This window comes from Bos grunniens, chromosome 3 (assembly GCF_055505025.1).
Source record: "Bos grunniens cultivar Pamir isolate PY7600 chromosome 3, Bosgru_T2T1.0, whole genome shotgun sequence".
Classification (NCBI taxonomy): Eukaryota; Metazoa; Chordata; class Mammalia; order Artiodactyla; family Bovidae; genus Bos; species Bos grunniens.
Window position 1 is genome coordinate 71565915 of NC_141167.1, and position 17259 is coordinate 71583173.

Below are 17259 nucleotides of genomic sequence, written 5' to 3' on the forward strand. Positions count from 1 at the left end.
GATACAAAAAAAATCCTAAAATATTGACAAACCTAATTTAAGAATCCAAGAATGTATAAAAATATAATCAAACTGGGTTGACTCCTGGAATACAGAGTCCGTTTAACTTGAGAAAATCTATTCACCACATTAACAGATTAAAAGAAAAATCATTTGGGGCTTCTAATTAATGGGAAGAGGAAGAGGATTTAAACAAATACCACCAATTTTTCATGATCTCAGTGAGGAAAAAGCTAACTCATCACAAACTAGAAATAAAAAAGAACAAATATATCTGGTAAAAACCTCATTCTTAATGGTGAAGTATTACAATCATTACTAAAACCAATCAATCAATCAGAAACAAGATAAGGATGCCCCCTATTACTGTTTCAATGCACTGTCCTGGAGGTCCTAGTCAGTGCATTAAATAAGCAAAAGAAATAAAAAGTATAAGAAGTGGAAAAGGAAGAAGAAAACTGTCATGATTCACAAATGATGACTGTAGAACACACAAAGAATCTATACAAAGCTGCCAAGTACAGTGCGGTTCTCAGATATGAAGGCACTGCAAAAATCATCAACTCAAAACTTACTGAGGTGAGGGACTAGGAGGTTTATACGTCTGAATGGAGTTCTAGCTTGCAAGTATCCATTTACCACAAATGACCTCATTCCTAGAACATTTAACTGAAATGCAATACAGAGACTTAAGGCAAGTGTGACCAATGGGCCTCTTCACACGTAGCAGTGGTGCCAAAGAAGACGAACACTGCAGCCTGGGGGACTCTACTGGTGTACCGTCCTTAACCAACCCATGTGCAAGGGCACATCGACAAGCAGGAAAGGTGAACCCAATAATTGGGAGGAAGTTTGCCCTTTGTTGGCAACCTCAGCCTACGTGCATGTGGACATGGCCTTGGAACTTAGAGCCCTCAGTCACTCTGTCCGCCAGCATGCAGTTTTATCAACATCTCAACACCTTGGGGAGCTGTGGCGGGGTAGGAAGGGATAGCAAGAGGCTTTGAATCTATTAAGATTTTGCTTCCATTGGCCAATATTTCTGACTAAACCCATGTTCTTTCAGGTAAGATTAACATGTGTGAGAGTACAGCATTCTCATCTTATATTTTATTAGACGTTATCCACGATTCGAAGGCCTTGTCCATCTCACCAGCTTCATCTCCTCACCATGCTCCTTACGCTCCAACAAATCCAAACTATTTGGAATTCCCTGAACCAAGAAGTCTACAGAGTCCCCATCGTCTTTCTATTCATTTCCATCTTCTCTGACCACTCTTTCCCCTTCCTCCCTCCCCACCACCAACTCACAGAATTAATAACATCTCATTGGCACTTATTTTCTATGCATTATAAAACATATAAAGGAGTACATGCATTATATTGAATTATAATTATTTGTTATAATATAAAACTTTACTATAACAAATAATAATTCAATACAATATGTATATGCCTGTTTATTTCCCTTACTGGACTATGATCTCACTAAGAATAGGGACCATATTTTATTTTATTCACCTCTGTAGCCCCAGAGTACAGCTGCTCAATCCATGCTGGTTTGAATGAATGAGTATGAGTGTGTGTGTGTGTGTGTGTTCTCTGCACTATGCAGCAGATCTAGACTCTAACCCTTCCCACCACACTCCATGGGTTCATCAAGGGAAGAATAACATTGGAGAGAGAGAGGGAACATGAGAGAAATGTTGTTCTTGGACTGAAGGGCCGCCTCATGAAGGAGATAATATAGCCACAGGCCTGTGACCGAGCGGTGATGGCCGAAGACAGAACTCCCTTAGCAGTGGAAGGTCACTGCTGTCGGGCCAGCGCCTAGCTCCCCAGCCCCTCTGAGACTAGGTATTTTCAAAGTGGTCTTGAGAAGCTGGCTGCTTCAGCTGCAAATGAATCCCTCTGGACACGTTTGAAATGCCAGAGAGGAGGTTAACCAGGGAGATAACCAAGAGGACTGAGTGGACCACAAGGTCATTTCCAACTGTTTATGGGAAAGTGAAGAACTAGATGCTTAAAACAGGACTGGCCTGGTGAGTGGAGAAATGACATCACTTGGAAAAACATGAGCTAGTGTGTAGTTAGATGGACAGTTTCTCCACTGATACTGGGAATCACATTAAAGTTGCAATAACGAGTTACTTTATCCTAATTAAATTTAAAAGCACAGCAAAGGAAACTATACACCAGATGAAAAAAAGCGACCCTTGGAATGGGAGAAAATAATTACAAATGAAGCAACAGACAAATGATTAATCTCCAAAATATACAAGCAGCCCATGCAGCTCAATATCAGAAAAACAAACAACCCAATCAAAAAATGGGCAGAAGGCCTAAGTAGACATTTCTCCAAAGAAGACATACAGACGGCCAATAAACACAGGAATATATGATCAACATCGCTCATTATTAGGGAAATGTAAGGCAAAACTACAATGAAGTACCATCTCACACTGGTCAGAATGGCCATCAGCAAAAACCCTGCAAACAATAAATGCTAGACAGGATGTGGAGAAAAGGAACCTTATTGCACGGTTGTGGGAATGTTAACTGATACAGTCACTATGGAGAACAGTCAATGGCACCCCACTCCAGTACTCTTGCTTGGAAAATCCCATGGACGGAGGAGCCTGTTAGGCTGCAATCCATGGGGTCGCTAAGACTCGGATATGACTGAGCGACTTCACTTTCACTTTTCACTTTCACACATTGGAGAAGGAAATGGCAACCCACTCCAGTGTTCTTGCCTGGAGAATCCCAGGGACGGGGGAGCCTGGTGGGCTGCCGTCTATGGGGTCACACAGAGTCGGGCATGACTGAAGTGACTTAGCATAGAATAGCATGGAGATTTCTTAAAAAACTAGGAATGAAACTACCATTAGTACATACTCAGCCGTGTCCAACTCTTTGTGACTCCATGGACTGTAGCCCACCAAGGCTCCTCTATCCATGGGATTTCCCAGGCAAGAATACTGGAGTGGGTTGCCATTCCCTTGTCCAGGGGATTTTCCCAACGCAGGGATCGAACCCTCATCTCCTGTATTAGCAGGCAGATTCTTTACCACTGAGCCACCTGGGAAGCCCCATGTAAAACAGATAGCTAGTGGAAATTTGCTGTATGACATAGGGAGGTCAAACTGGTGCCCTGTGACAACCTAGAGGGGTAGGAGGGAGGTTCAAGAGGGAGGGGACATATGTATACTTATGGCTGATTCATGTTGTTGTATGGCAGAAACCAACACAACATTGTAAAGCAATTATCTTCCAATTAAAAATAAAAAATTAAAAAAAAATTTTTAAGTTACTTTCTCATGCCACACAGGGGCATAGTATATGCACTGTCTTTGCTAATTAAAAGAAGGATGTAATCTGTTAACATTGTAAGTCAATTCTACTTTAATCTTTAAAAAAAAGAAGAAGCCAAAAAGAAAAGAAAAAGAAAAATCACCCATAAAAGCTAATTATGAAATTAATTATAAAATATGCATACGATTGTGCTTTAAAACAGGATGTAGCTTTAAAAACAGAGAACTATAACAGTCCTAGATGTGCATTTCAGACAGTACATTTTGTTTCATCCCTTTGCAAAATAAATATGAGATTTACTCTCCCACATCTCAAGACATACTTCTTGATTTCATTTGTTAAAGCTGGCTCACTAGTAGTTGACAGGATTAAGGCTGGTGCTTATTTTATATTCTCCTCCCAGGGTTAACCCATGACATGAGGAGTTCCTTTTCACTAATACAAAGAACCTTAGGGGTATGCCTTGATGATTAAACGTCTCTGCTTTAAAGTAGAAGAGTGATCTAGACAGAAGCTAACTGCTCTGTAGTGGAGGAATTCATCTTCTATTTCTGTTGTTTAGAGATAACAATTCACCAGATGGGAGCTGGGCAGCCAAGTGTAACCACTTCCCTTGGTCCAATTATTAAACTTCAATTAATGCTCCTAAAATCACATTAGCTTCTTTGACAACCCTAGAATACTGCTGACTCATTCTAGGGTTGCACTTACCTAAATCCTGGAATACTTTTTCACATGTGGCTATTAAGCCAAACGCTATACATTTATTTTGTGTTTTGGACTTAGTCCAAGTCTCTGTCCCTCCTGAGTCCTTCCAGTTGGGCTTCCCCGATGGCTCACCAGGCAAAGAATTTGCCTGCAATGCGGGAGACGTGGGAAACTCGGGTTTGATCCCTGAGTTGAGAAGATCTCCTGGTGAAGAGAATGGCCACCCACTTCAGTATTCTTGCCTGGAGAATCCCATGGACTGAGGAGCCTGGCGGGCTAGAGTCTAAAGGGTCGCAAAGAGTTGGACACGACTGAGTGACTCTGTGTGTGTGCGTGTGCACACACACACACACACACACAGAGTCCTTCTAGTTAGGTTTGGTCTGTTGTTTCAAAATGCCAAGATCTTTTTTGGATCTTACTTCTATCTCTGACATATTAGTTATTCCCCCAATATTCATAACATCCACCAACATGATGTTTATGTCAGCATCATTGTCTAAAAGATATTTTAAAGTTGGCTAGAAACGGGCTACAGACACAGCCTAGAGTGTGTTTCCTGTACCATCATCTGGCTTGCAATCACTTTCATCCTAAGGATATCACTGATGACTGACATCTGAATATACACCTTCTCAACGGTCCTCTAATCTACCAACAAAGTAACCCCAGGAAGGAAAGTGAAACTAGTCCGACCTGCTTTTTGGCAAAGCCCTGCTAATTACTACTGGTTGTTGCTTCCTTCCCCAAGTATTCAAAAATCATTGTTCTAATAATCCTTTTTAGAATATTTCCTGAGATGGATGTCAATCTTACCATTTTGTAGATTAATTGTATCTCCCTAGTTCCGTTTTGAAAACTAAAATCCTTATCTATCTTCATCTCTCCTGTCACTCTTGGTGATGCCAGCATTTCTCCAATGCTTCCAATGCTGTGCACTGGTCTGGTGGTCTCAGCCTTTCTTCTGGAACCTTGGGGCTTCAGCTTATTTGATGGCATTAGAGCCTCTTGTCACGGCCTCATCTACTATCCTCCTTCACCTCTATCCTACCCTTTCCAATCAGAGAAGTCATTTCCTCGACCAAAAAAAAAGGAAAAAATGCAAGCTGAACAGAAGCTCAGCAGTTTGGTTTCTCTCACATCCCCCTCTCTTTGGTTTTATTATTCCAAACATAATTTCTGAAAGCCCTTTTTGTTACCCATAGCATTCCTTACAATCCTCTGTTCACTCTGCACTCGAGTTCTTTTCACAGCCCAGAGCCACCCTCTGATACGGGCCTCGGTTGCATGGCCCGACCTTTCCTAAGTCTGGGTCCAAGGACAGAACAGCCCAGAGCAAGTGGTGGCACAGTGAAGGCAGGCTCTGAGGGAAGGTTACCTAGAAAGCACAACCTGCAATCATCTGGTCAAGGAGAAAAAGTAACATGATACCTGGAAAGATGTTAGTCAGAGGTCAAGAAAAGTAGAATTGTTTACTGAGCTAGTGGAGTGACATGGAGGGCAAAAGTGTGGATGGGAAGGCAGGTCAGCAGCAAAGAGAGAACAGGTGCAGGTGAGCTCAGATGGTTCAAAACATGCATCCCCTGCTCCCAGGGCCACGAGCTCCTCAACTGGACAAAAGCCCTGGCCTGTCTTTGAGTCTCCAGCACACAAATACTCAGGGTCCTAGTGAATGAATTTATCAGATCAGCCCTGGCTCATCATGCTACAGTCTGGGGGATCCTGTACACGGGTCAGTCCAGGCTGGAGACAGTCCTTCCTACACATCCTTAAACACGAGCGCTCCCTGGATGGTCACAACATACCTGTTCCTCCTCCAAACTCTGGTCAGCATGTTGCTGTCAGTTGTCCTGAATTGCATTTCCCTTTCAGAGCCTCAGACGGTGAGACTTTCTTTGTCATTTCCCTCAACTTGGGGAATCTTTCTTCCTACAGCCCAGGGTAGACTGTACATGAAGACACAATTCCCGTCCTGGTGACCAGAGATCCTAAGGCCCAGCTGCTTCTCAAACTCCTGCTTCTTTCACTTCAGCAGCCAATTCCTGCTCCTATGAGTCAGTTTCCATCTCATCTGAAAATACAGCCATGCCTGATGAATGTGTTCATGACATACACTGAAAGAATGGCAATTAAACCGCCTCCTCAGGCAGATTCTCTAATCATGTTAAAACAGCACCATTTAAATATCCTACATATCACACTATGGTGAATCTCTACAGGAATCCAAGGTTAATACCAAGTGGTCCTGGTTGACAAAGACCTGATGTGCTCATGGGTTAACTTGTGTTCAGCAGAATTCCAGGACAGCATTAAGTTAAAAGCCACTGTTGAAATCTTAACTTGGCAGCAGTCAGTCAAACTGAATAGAGTAACAACGAGAAAAACCGTATCAAGGCCAGTATGTCTCTTGGCAGGCAGAGAGGTTCTGGCATCAGTGAATCATCAGGCTTCAGGCTGGCTAAGCCCAAACACAGCACTTTTGATAAAAGCAGATGCTTTGTTTGGCTGGTGTCTATCTGCCCTTCCTCCACTCCTACTGGCCCCATCCACCCTGCCCCCAACCATTCCCCTGCTGCTGCTGCTGCTGCTGCTGCTAAGTCACTTCAGTCTTGTCCGACTCTGTGCCACCCCACTGACAGCAGCCCACTAGGCTCCACAGTCCCTGGGATTCTCCAGGCAAGAACACTGGAGTGGGTTGCCATTTCCTTCTCCAGTGCATGAAAGTGAAAAGTGAAAGGGAAGTCTCTGAGTTGTGTCCGACTCTTCGCAACCCCATGGAATGCAGCCCCCCAGGCTTCTCCGTCCATGGGACTTTCCAGGCAAGTGTACCAGAGTGGGGTGCCATTGCCTTCTCCACTCACTGCTAAAGGAGTGTGTTTGTAAAGGTTTCTTCTCAACTAACTCAGAGACAGAATAAAAGTACCACTTTTATTCTGTCCGACTCCTTGTGACCCCATGGACTCTACAGTCCATGGAATTCTCTAGGCCAGAATACTGGAGTGGGTAGCCTTTCCCTTCTCCGGGGGATCTTCCTAATCCAGGGATCGAACCCAGGTCTCCCGCATTGCAAGTGGATTCTTTACCATTTGAGCCCTAAGGGAAGCCCAAGAATACTGGAGTGGGTAGTCTATCCCTTCTCCAGTGGATCTTCCCAACCCAGGAATTGAACCAGGGTCTCCTGCATTGCAGACAGATTCTTTACCAACTGAGCTGTCAGGGAAGCCCCAAAGTGCTACAGTTTTGAGAAAATAAAAGGAAAGACTTCACTCAGCCAAACATATATAGGAACATGCACCCCAGGCCCCTTTTGGAAAAGGGCAGGCATCTTAGAAAAACAGCCCTCACCCCTCAGGCAAAAATCTGAACACCAACCACTGTGGTCTATGTAACCTCTGTCCACGGAGCTGTTGAGGGATGCACAGAACCGCCAGGGAAGGAACCAACCGCAGGCATAATCACCACACTGCTGACACAGGCCCACAGGGAGGGTGGCCCCGGGGGCACGTCTGGTTTAATCAAATCAAAAACGTTTTATAAAAAGAATCAAGTAATGAAAAAATGTGCTTTGTTTTACTACATACTTAAAAGATTAGATCTTTTCCTGTTGAATTTTGTCTCTCATCCCCACCTTCCTTTGAACACCAACCATGTGTGGTTCCTGCCTCATTTCTCTGCTCCCCACTGAACACTCAGCCTCCTATGCTGACTCCCCAGAATGGTCTGTGCTCGGGTTCCTCCTGGCTGGGCTCTAGGGGGCCTTCTCTTTATGCTCTATACAGCTCTCTCCCTGGCCAATGGCATCCATTTCTGGCTTTAACATCATTTGTATGCAGTCTCCTAACTTTATAACTTTTAGCCCAGACCTCGCTCTATAGCTCCAGGCTCACAACACCAACTGGTTGGTTAACACCTCCAGTAGACACGCAAACATCTCAGACTCAGCACACGTAAAACAGAAGTCTCGATTCTTTGCAATCGAACCATCCATCACCTCCTCCTCCCAGGAAAAAGCAGCCTGATCACCAAATAAAGCCCTGTTCCTCTCCACTCTTCCCTGTCTCCGTAAATGGCCCGCTCCCCCACCCAGCTCCCTGAGCCATGCTTGACTGCCCCACTGCCTCATCCCTCTCTATCGAACCCTCAGTAATTCTGGTAGATTCTACTTACAAAATAGATCTTGAATCCTCCCATTTTCATCTCCCCTACTACCCTCCCAGAACAGATCCCCTCTGCCTTCTGAACTTCTGCAACCGCCTCCTGCCCTCCCTCCAATTCCTATTCCGCCTTCAATCACTTCTCCACTGAGTCTTCTATTAACAGAGCCAGATCATGCTATTCCCTTGCTTAAAACCCTTTAGAGGCTTCCCTTTGACCTGCAGAGAAACTCTAAACTCCTTAGTGAGGTCTAGACTGGAACTAACAGAAATGCAATGTGAAAAACATGTAATGTAAACTTTCTTAGTAGTCCATTGAAAAGAAAGAGGTGAACTCAATTTTAATAATGTTTTAAGTTTATATTTCAAAAATATTATCTTAATACATCATAATATAAAATATTAATGAAGAAGTTTACATTGTTTTTTTATATTCAATCTTCAAATGTTCCCTCCTGCAGAGAACCCTTCTCTCCCCCCAATTCAAGGAACTCAGGGCTCTCTGATATGACCTTCCTTGTACCTCCTCATTCAGTTTAGTGCCCTAAACTGGGCACTCCCCAAGGACAAGGTCCACATCTATACTTCATGCTCCACTGGGACCTGGTACCCAGCACAACGTGCGTGCTCAGTTACTCAGTCGTGTCCAACTCTCTGCGGCCCCATGGACAGAGAAGCCTGGCAGGCTTCAGTCCATGGGATTCTCCAGGCAAGAATACTGGAGTGGGTTGCTGTTTCCTGCTCCAGGGGATCTTCTTGACCCAGGGATCAAACCCACGTCTCCTTCATTGGCAGTCGGATCCTTCATCACTGAGCCACCTGTGAAGAACCCAGCACAATACCTGACACTAAATAAACTCAATAAATACTCAAAGAAACAGTGAAGACACAGACATTGAGTACAGGGACAAGCAGGCAAGGGCTTGGGCCAGTTCACTAAGGACAGACTCTATGTCTCAGTACCATGGTGTGCTGATTTTCCATGTGCCATGGGGTTGTCAGACCTGTAAGCTTGAGTGGTGGCCAAGATGCCCTGCTGCAGGGCCGCTTAGAGCAGACCCACATAGAGGGATTCTGGCCAGACTGTCAACACATGGGAAACCTTCTCCCACGGAAACCCACAGGCATTGAACGTGATCTCAGGTTACATACGAGGATTAGTAGCCTCCAAGTTCTGGCCTTTGGGCTTCCAGGAGGAAGGAAGGGCGGAAACCAACATCTAAGCCCCTGCTCCATGCCAGGTCCTGAGCTAGGTGCCTTCACGTGGGGTTGTATTTGACCCCCAAGCCACCCTTTGAGGATGTGGAGGTCAGAAAGATGAAGTAACTTACACAAGGTCACAAAGCCACCCAGTCTGTTTGCTGGAATCAACCCCAAGGTCACTAGCTGCTTTCTTTGATATCCACGGCTACATCAACATCCCAGCAAAATGACCAGTGGCCTTCAGGTCAGGCGTCACCCAGCAGAGTTGGCAGGAGAAGAATAAGCTGCTATGATCAGGTGGAAGTGAGAGCAAGGACATGACCTGTTCTACCCAGACTCCCAGAAGGCAGAACCAGGCTTAAGAGTGAAAGTCAGAGCCATGCCATTCAGTGGAACTTGCAGGTTGAGTGACCAGTGAATCTTCACAGCACCCCTCGGAAGCATTATGCTCACCCTCAGTTTATAGTTTAGAACCTGTCCTAGTTCACACACCTAATAGTGGATAGACTGAGACCTTCTGGATTACATGACTCGCGTTCTCTCTGTCCACCCCTGACTACTTTTGCAAGTGATTCTGGAACCACAGACATAAAGGCTGGGTCAACACGGAAGGTTTCTCAGACTTCTGTAATTTGTAAATAACAGCACAATCCAAAAACAGGAACACCCTCAGTGTTGGGGCCTTGGAGGAAACAAAGCTTGAAATTCTGCAGGCGATCCTGCAGCTAGCCTCTTAGAGACAGACTGGGTGGTGACAGCATAACAAAGCTGTGAACAGCAGGGTGGCTGTGGCCGGAGGTGGCCGGAGGGCTTATCACTCCTGTGGCTCCAGTCCAGTCCCCACGAAGGGATCTCCTAAACAACAAAAGCAACTTCTCCAGCTCCCACCTCCGGGCCTGGCTGGGATGGCTCCCCAATCCACACGTGATACGAACACAGGTCATCTGTAACTGCAGAGCATCTTCTGTCTACAGTGTGCTTCAACCTATCCTGAGGGGTGTGAAAAACTCAGAGTTTCTGACTCACAGAAGACAGACAAACCTGACTTTTGCTCAAATAACGTGCAGGAGGCCTGAATAAACAGGAATTTAAAGCAGATTTGTTGGGGAGACTTGGGGAGGAAAGAAGATGTTGAACAGCTCTACTTAACAAGGACGGTTTTGTGTAAGTCTGATCATTTTCTTGGTTGTGGTTTGCAATCAGTTAAAAAAAAAAAGTACTTCAGTTTTCCCCCAGAACAGCTGAGAATGCACAGATCCCAGCCTTTAGGTTGAAACCATCCCTGTGGGTAGAAGATTTAGGACACTGTCAGGCAGCTGGTGGGCCTGCAGGCATTCCCCATTCTCTGGGCTCCCCCAACCCTGGGTTGGTACCAGATGCCCAGCAGGGGCTGAGCTCACCTCTGACCCAGCTGCTCCTGGCCTCAGCACACCAGGGGCCACCAGGGCCTGGACGTGCACCATGGCTTGGAATTCACTAACCCATCCGCAACAGCTGCACGTAAACACCAAGGGGCATTTTAAACTGTTCATAAAACTTAACTTCAAAATTTAAAAATAAAAATTCAATGCATGGGTTATTACTTTCTGGAGACATTCTTGGCTGTTACGCCATTGCCACTCTGCTAACTCAATAAATGTACCTTCTACTAAAAAGAATTTATTCATATTAAATAGCCTTTTTTCAAATCTAAACCCAACTTTTTCTCTGTGCCCAAAGAGCTTCCAATCGGTAGACAGCAGACATGCCCATGTATAAATTGTGCAGATGCTTGCGTGTGGACCTTCACATAGTAGATCCTTCTGATTAACGTTGTGCTAAAGACTACTTTATTTGCATGTCTGGGGGAGCATAAATCAATAGTTCTAGAACTTGGTGGCTGTGGAAACAATTTTTCAGGTGACAGTACCGACACAGCCTAGAATCAGTGTTTGGAGTAGGGTCTTCTGCACAGAGCCTGTGTCTTAACACTTCAGCTTCAAATTTGAAGAGCTGACACTATGACACAGAAGGTTACTTAACTGCCTGGGAAAGGATACGGGATTTTAACTTGGAATCATTCTGCAGACTTTCTGGCCCCCATTAGTTAAAACACTTGTGACTAGTCAGTCAGCTCCACTCATGCAGATTAATGAAACACCACATTGTCCAGCCACATGCTCCCACAGCACAGGGGGTAGAAGGAATTACGTTCTCAGCAGCTGTTCCCAGGAATGTGCGCCTCCACGTACCCATGGGCAGGGAGAGGACCGACAGTGGACTCCAAGTGCTGACCGTTCACCTATCCCGGCAATGCAGACCTCTCATATCAGGAACGGGTCTCCTCTCAGTCCAAGGAAGGTCCCAAATTGAAATAAAAATTCATCCTTGAAGATGGATGAACCCAAGGGACACCAGACAAACAATGCTAATGTCAAGAGGAAATCCCATCTGCAGACTTCTCAGAGAAGCCTTGCTCAGCCTGCAGAACAAAGGCTCCTTCTGTGACATCAAGCAGCAGGTTTAAGAGCATTGGGCTCCTCACTTTGGCTCCTTTTCAAACCACAAGTATATCCAAGGGCAGCCAAGACAAAAACAGAGCCAAGAGATACGGGTCTCGGAACGAGGAGACCAGTTCCCCTTCCAGGCCTGCCTTCTGCCTGCTCTTGGCAGCCAAGGCTCTAGCCTCCTCAAGGCGGGTGTCTGAGACGCTGCAGTCAGACCCTGGGGACTGAAGCGTTCACGCAAGAAGATAACTCAGAGATGCCCACAGCAGAGCCAGCCTTCTTGCAAGGCTACAGAGCACAGTGTCTGGGGAAGGCCCTATGATAGTTTTTGAGTCCTAATCCTAGCTCAGTCACACATGAGGGTCTAATCTTAGGTGCTTCAACCATTCAATCTCTGAACCATTTACTCAGCTGTATTGATGACAACCTAATGCTGCTGCTAACGATGAAATCTACTGTCACATAGGGTTATGATGTTCAAACAAGATAACTTATGAACAGGAAGATATTTTATAACTATAAAATGTAAGGGAATAATAATCCATGTGAATATGACACATGTTTATATGACTGCTTACTAATGTAAATTGTTAGGTCAAAAGGAAGACTTCCTCTGCTTTGCCTAGGGCCTTCCACAGGGTTGATATTTACTTAATATTCAACCATACAGGTGACTTTTTAGTGATTAATAAAGTAAACAAATTTGTTGGAAAAACAGCAAACTTGCAACTTAGAATATTTCACAGGACAAGGAGGTGCTATCTGGAGCGCTTCCCTCTGAGTATAGGTGGGCCCACATCAGGAGTTGCGGGGGAGGGGGGGGGCACTCCCCAAGATAGCCCCACCATCATCATGCCAACCCCAAGTGTGATAGAATGGAAGGCTTGCAGGCTTGACATCTGGGAGAGTTGAACTTCAGCTACTCTTGGCTGAAGTTAACCCCTGATTCACTCTGAAAAGAAATAAGGCCAAAAGAGTTTATCTGAAACAAGGCAAAAAAAAAAAAAAAAAAAAGAAACCAATAATCCTGCTAAAGGTAGACCTAACTAGTCTTAGGTCCCTAGAGTCAGGGATTCAAAACTCTAAAACACACACGGCTCCCAGCTTCCAGTGGTGAGTGAACCAGGGTGGTGGGTCTCACAGCTCTGCCGGGCTGTCAGAGCTGAGTTAGGAACAGAAACGCTGTTTCTCTCTCGAGGTAATTCTGTCCAGCACCTTGGTCACACTTCCCACTCTAGAGGCTCAGGTTCTCATTCAAACAGCCTGTCCCCAGCTTTTCACTTTCACAAAATGTTACACTTGTTGACACTCTGACTTGTTCCAAAAAGTAACTGAGGCAGCTCATAATCTTATTAGGAATACTTAAAAGGATTTAGGGAGGGAAGAAAAAAAGAATATAAGGTGCTTTGAAGTCCTCAAAACTGAGAACAACTCAGGATATTTTTAAGACATGTCAGGTAAACAAAATACATTAACAATAAGGGTGCGGAGTCGGGGAAGAGGACTTTAGATCCTTCGACACTCAGCATAATTTTGAAGGATGTGCATTTACTTCCTGTGCTGACCTTTAACAATAAGGTATTTTAAGTTAAGGGAAAAAAACATGAATTTGGATGAACGTAACTCTGAATCAGAAACAAACCTAAACCAACAGCACTTGTTAAGTCTTCCACAGCCTGGACTTTAAACTCATGACTTGAGTCCACCTCCGATAAGATCTAAGATCTGATCTATGTCCAAGTTAGTTTTCCAGTTAAAAAGGTTTGAACTGCTGGCAGGTTGACAGCCTGGGCCTCAGGAGTTTATTGAGAACTTCCTCAAGCTACAAAGGGTGACTCCATTACTACCCCCGGCCCCTGGGAGATCCCCCTGGTAAGAGTAGACACCTAGCCTGGACTTTGTGAACCATCTCCATGTGGTAGCCCATGGATATCTAGCTCAATATAGAGTTTAACTAACTAAATAAAAAGTAGCCACAGGAAGCCAGGTAATAAGTGGGTTCTGACTCCATGAGTGCAGCCTGGGCTTAATTCTGGCTAGCTGGAAGTTATTTTCCTTCACTGCCTCATAGCCTCCCTAAGACAGGGCAGTGATGGCTCTGCTTCTGCATGGCGGTGCATCAGGTGCCCATGATGAGATATCAACATTACTGTGCGCATGTGTGCACTTCCACATACACCTGTCATCAGCAGGCCACCCACCTGGACTCCGCAGAGCAGAACCACCTGATGCCCAGAACACCCTGGGAAACTGTGTGATCTGACGTCAGAAACCCTGCAGACTCTCCAGTGCTTTCTCCAGAGACTATCTGGGCTTCCACTCATCTTCTCCTGTAATATTGCAATTATACAATTCTTGCCTGCCTAGGCCTTTCCCAACATGTGTACTATTTGCCTCGCAACATGCCACACTCCAGCCACAGGTCACCCTAGCTTGTTTTGGGTTTTTCAAACATGTTCCCACCCCTGGTTCCTTGCACTTGTTCTTCCTATGCCAGGACAGCCTTCCACTGAACTCTCCTCCTCAGAGACCGTCCACCCTATAAAAAAATATAACCCCAATAAATCTCCAGCATATTACTATTTCCTCTATATCACTGACTATAACCTGCCATTGTCTTGTTTATTTACTTGTATTTATTATCTGGATCCTTCACTACAGTGTTTGCTCTGGGAGGACACCATTTCTCATGTTCCACTGCTATCCTGTCAGGGCACATGTCTCCCCACCCTGTAAAAGGGCAATGATTTGATAGCTAAAATGTCGTCTATGTCAGACCAGCCCTTTAGTTAAGATACTTAGAGGATACGGGCAGAATTTTCCTGGTGAAGCAATAGTGCTTACAAAATCAGCATATTCTAACTAACACAGGTGTTCAATATACAGGTATTGAACAAATAAATGAGCTAGCACCAAAGCGGCCTTCCATACTACAGGGCTGCACATAGAGAGAGATGTAAGGAGACACAGCGGAAGAAACCATCCCCCTGCTTACCCAACAGCATCACAGGCTGCTGGCCTTGCTCAACAGAAAAAGGGGTGCAGCGGTTCTAAACCAGCTCCACAAGCAGGGTCACAACTAGGCCCATTTCAGACCCAGAGAAAAAGCCTTTATGACCATGAGTCTTATTTACCCAGGTCCCTGGTGGACAGAAGAAGAAAGCAATTCCTGTTCTAAAGTATTCTGAAGCTGACTTGATGATGGATCCAAAACCAAACAAGATTTTATTTCAGCTTGTTGACAGCTAAACACAGGTATCCCCGCTTTTTGGAAGTGTGCTTGACACTACTTTGCTTTTACAAAATGACCTACATTGGGACTTGATTTCACTAACAGAAGTCTGAACAGGAATTTTGCTTTTGTGGAAAAAGGTGAAATGCTAAAATAGCGTTGAGTGTCTGTTTTCTGGAAGCTGCTGCACAGGCGGTGCACACGCAGAGCAGAGAGTGGCAGCACCAAGTTCCCTCCAGAACTACATGCAGCCTCTCAGCATTAAGTCGCCCTGGCCCTGAGATGTGCGTGAGCATCTGTGCTTTATCTCCATTTATGTTATGCATCCATTTATAGTATGATGTGTCCTAGGGGAACTACTACTTCACACCATCTCAGCTTATGGAAGGTTTCATAGGCATGCTCTGGATAATGGGGACACCTATACAATTATAGACATCCTAATTATAGAAATCCTGACATCTCTATAGAAATGGATGGATGCAGTTCATAATCTGAGGCAAAAAAAAAAAAAATACCATGGTTCCCTCTGAAGGACTTAATGATACAGAAAGCTGACCTTAAAATACACTTAATATCACCCAAATTGGATGATATTAAGAAATGGTTCTTTTTTTAGATGTTACAGTTTTTTATGCTGTAGCTATATGTTTTTTAAAATAAGAGCCCTTATCTTTCAAAGACATATACCAAAATATTCACAGATAAAACGAAGTCTGAAATTTGCTTCAAAATAATAACAGAGCACAATAAAGCTTTGCCTGAAAATAATAAAAATACCAGAGGCAGGAAAGTGAATGGGGTACAGCCAACCACAAGTTGATAACTGTTGAAGCTGGGTGATGGGTCCATGGGAGTTAATTAAACTATCTGTTCTACTTTGTGCATGTTTGATATTTTTCCTAAAAACACTTTTTTTAAAAAAAGTCCTTTAAAACAAATCATTTTCATTTGTGAAATTAAAGAAGCTACCTGAAGGTGAAGGCTTCACCTTTCCAGTCTTGCAGGGGCTGCTCCTGGATGACATCCTGGATCAGAGGTGAGTGGTGCCGTGGGGATCTGGAATGCGGGAGGGTCCCCACATGACTGAAGTTATCACAGGACCTGATGGGAGGAGGGCCTTTCTTCTTCCGGGGAAGGGTGCCATGTATAGACACGTCTTGATAGGCATCTGCACGACGCTCAACGAGAGGGGACTTGCTGCTCAGAAGGTCCATGGACGAGGCGAGGGGGAACTGGTGATTCACTGGCATGTTTCTGGGAAGACTTGCAAACTTTCCCGCAGCCATGATCCTCAAGTCTAAGGGGAAAAGAAGAGAGTGAAGCCATAAATCTAAGAAAACCATGAGAACTGACTTCCTCCTTACAAAAGGAAATGGAAATAGATCATGTAACAAAAGAAAATGCTCACGAAATGTTAAAGGATAAACATCACTTGTGAAATTTACTATGATGGGAAGTTTATTTATCCCCTTCTTCATCCTATAGAAGAATGCTCCTGGTTTGGCAGCAGGTCCACCAATGTGTGTGTGTGTTAGTCTCTCAGTCGTGTCCAGCTCTTTGCGATCCAGTGGACTGTAGCCCACCAGGCTCCTCTGTCCATGGAATTCTCCAGGCAAGAATACTGAAGTGGGTTGCCATTCCCTTCTCCAGAGGATCTTCCTGATCCAGGAACCGAACCTGGGAGTCTCCTACATTGCAGGCCAATTCTTTACTGACTGAGCCAAATGGAATAGGGCAAATACATTTCAGAGCCTTTAAAGACACACGAGCCAGTTTATTACTTCAGATTACTGAAGCTGAGGCAAAAGCATGACTAACAAAAAAGAATACTGAGGAAAGATAATGAGCTCATGCATTCCCACCACCCTATAAGCAATAAGAACAGGTGAAGATGGCTGGAATTCCTTAGCTGCTAGAACGCCTTCAACCCAGCTCCTCAGTTGTGCTACCCAGAGAGGACAGATTCCTTCTGGTGAAGACCTGGTGCTTGTAAATAAATCAATGTACGCTAATTAACGAAGACGGTCAGGGTTCAGGAGGTGGGCCACTCCTCCACACATTAGTGGGCTCAGCTGGAGAGGAAAGCCATGAGGCAGGAGCTCCAATCGTCCCCCCGAGGGGTCAGGAACCCGCCTATCACCAACAGGGTTAAGCAATG

At 44.8% G+C, this 17259-nt stretch overlaps 1 protein-coding gene across 11 annotated transcripts in view; it reads right to left on the bottom strand.

Annotated features, from left to right (window-relative positions):
• BCAR3 (BCAR3 adaptor protein, NSP family member) overlaps positions 1 to 17259 on the bottom strand; it is a 259712-nt gene that overhangs the window by 103587 nt on the left and 138866 nt on the right. For 10 of the 11 annotated variants that reach the window (XM_086391286.1, XM_086391285.1, XM_086391284.1 and 7 more), the window contains one exon: positions 16071 to 16398. In XM_086391286.1, the coding sequence (XP_086247412.1) occupies positions 16071 to 16387 (317 nt within the window). In that variant the 5' untranslated portion in view covers positions 16388 to 16398. Of the gene's footprint in view, positions 1 to 16070; positions 16399 to 17259 lie in introns of those variants that run through there. The other variant, XM_086391291.1, reaches the window with a different exon arrangement.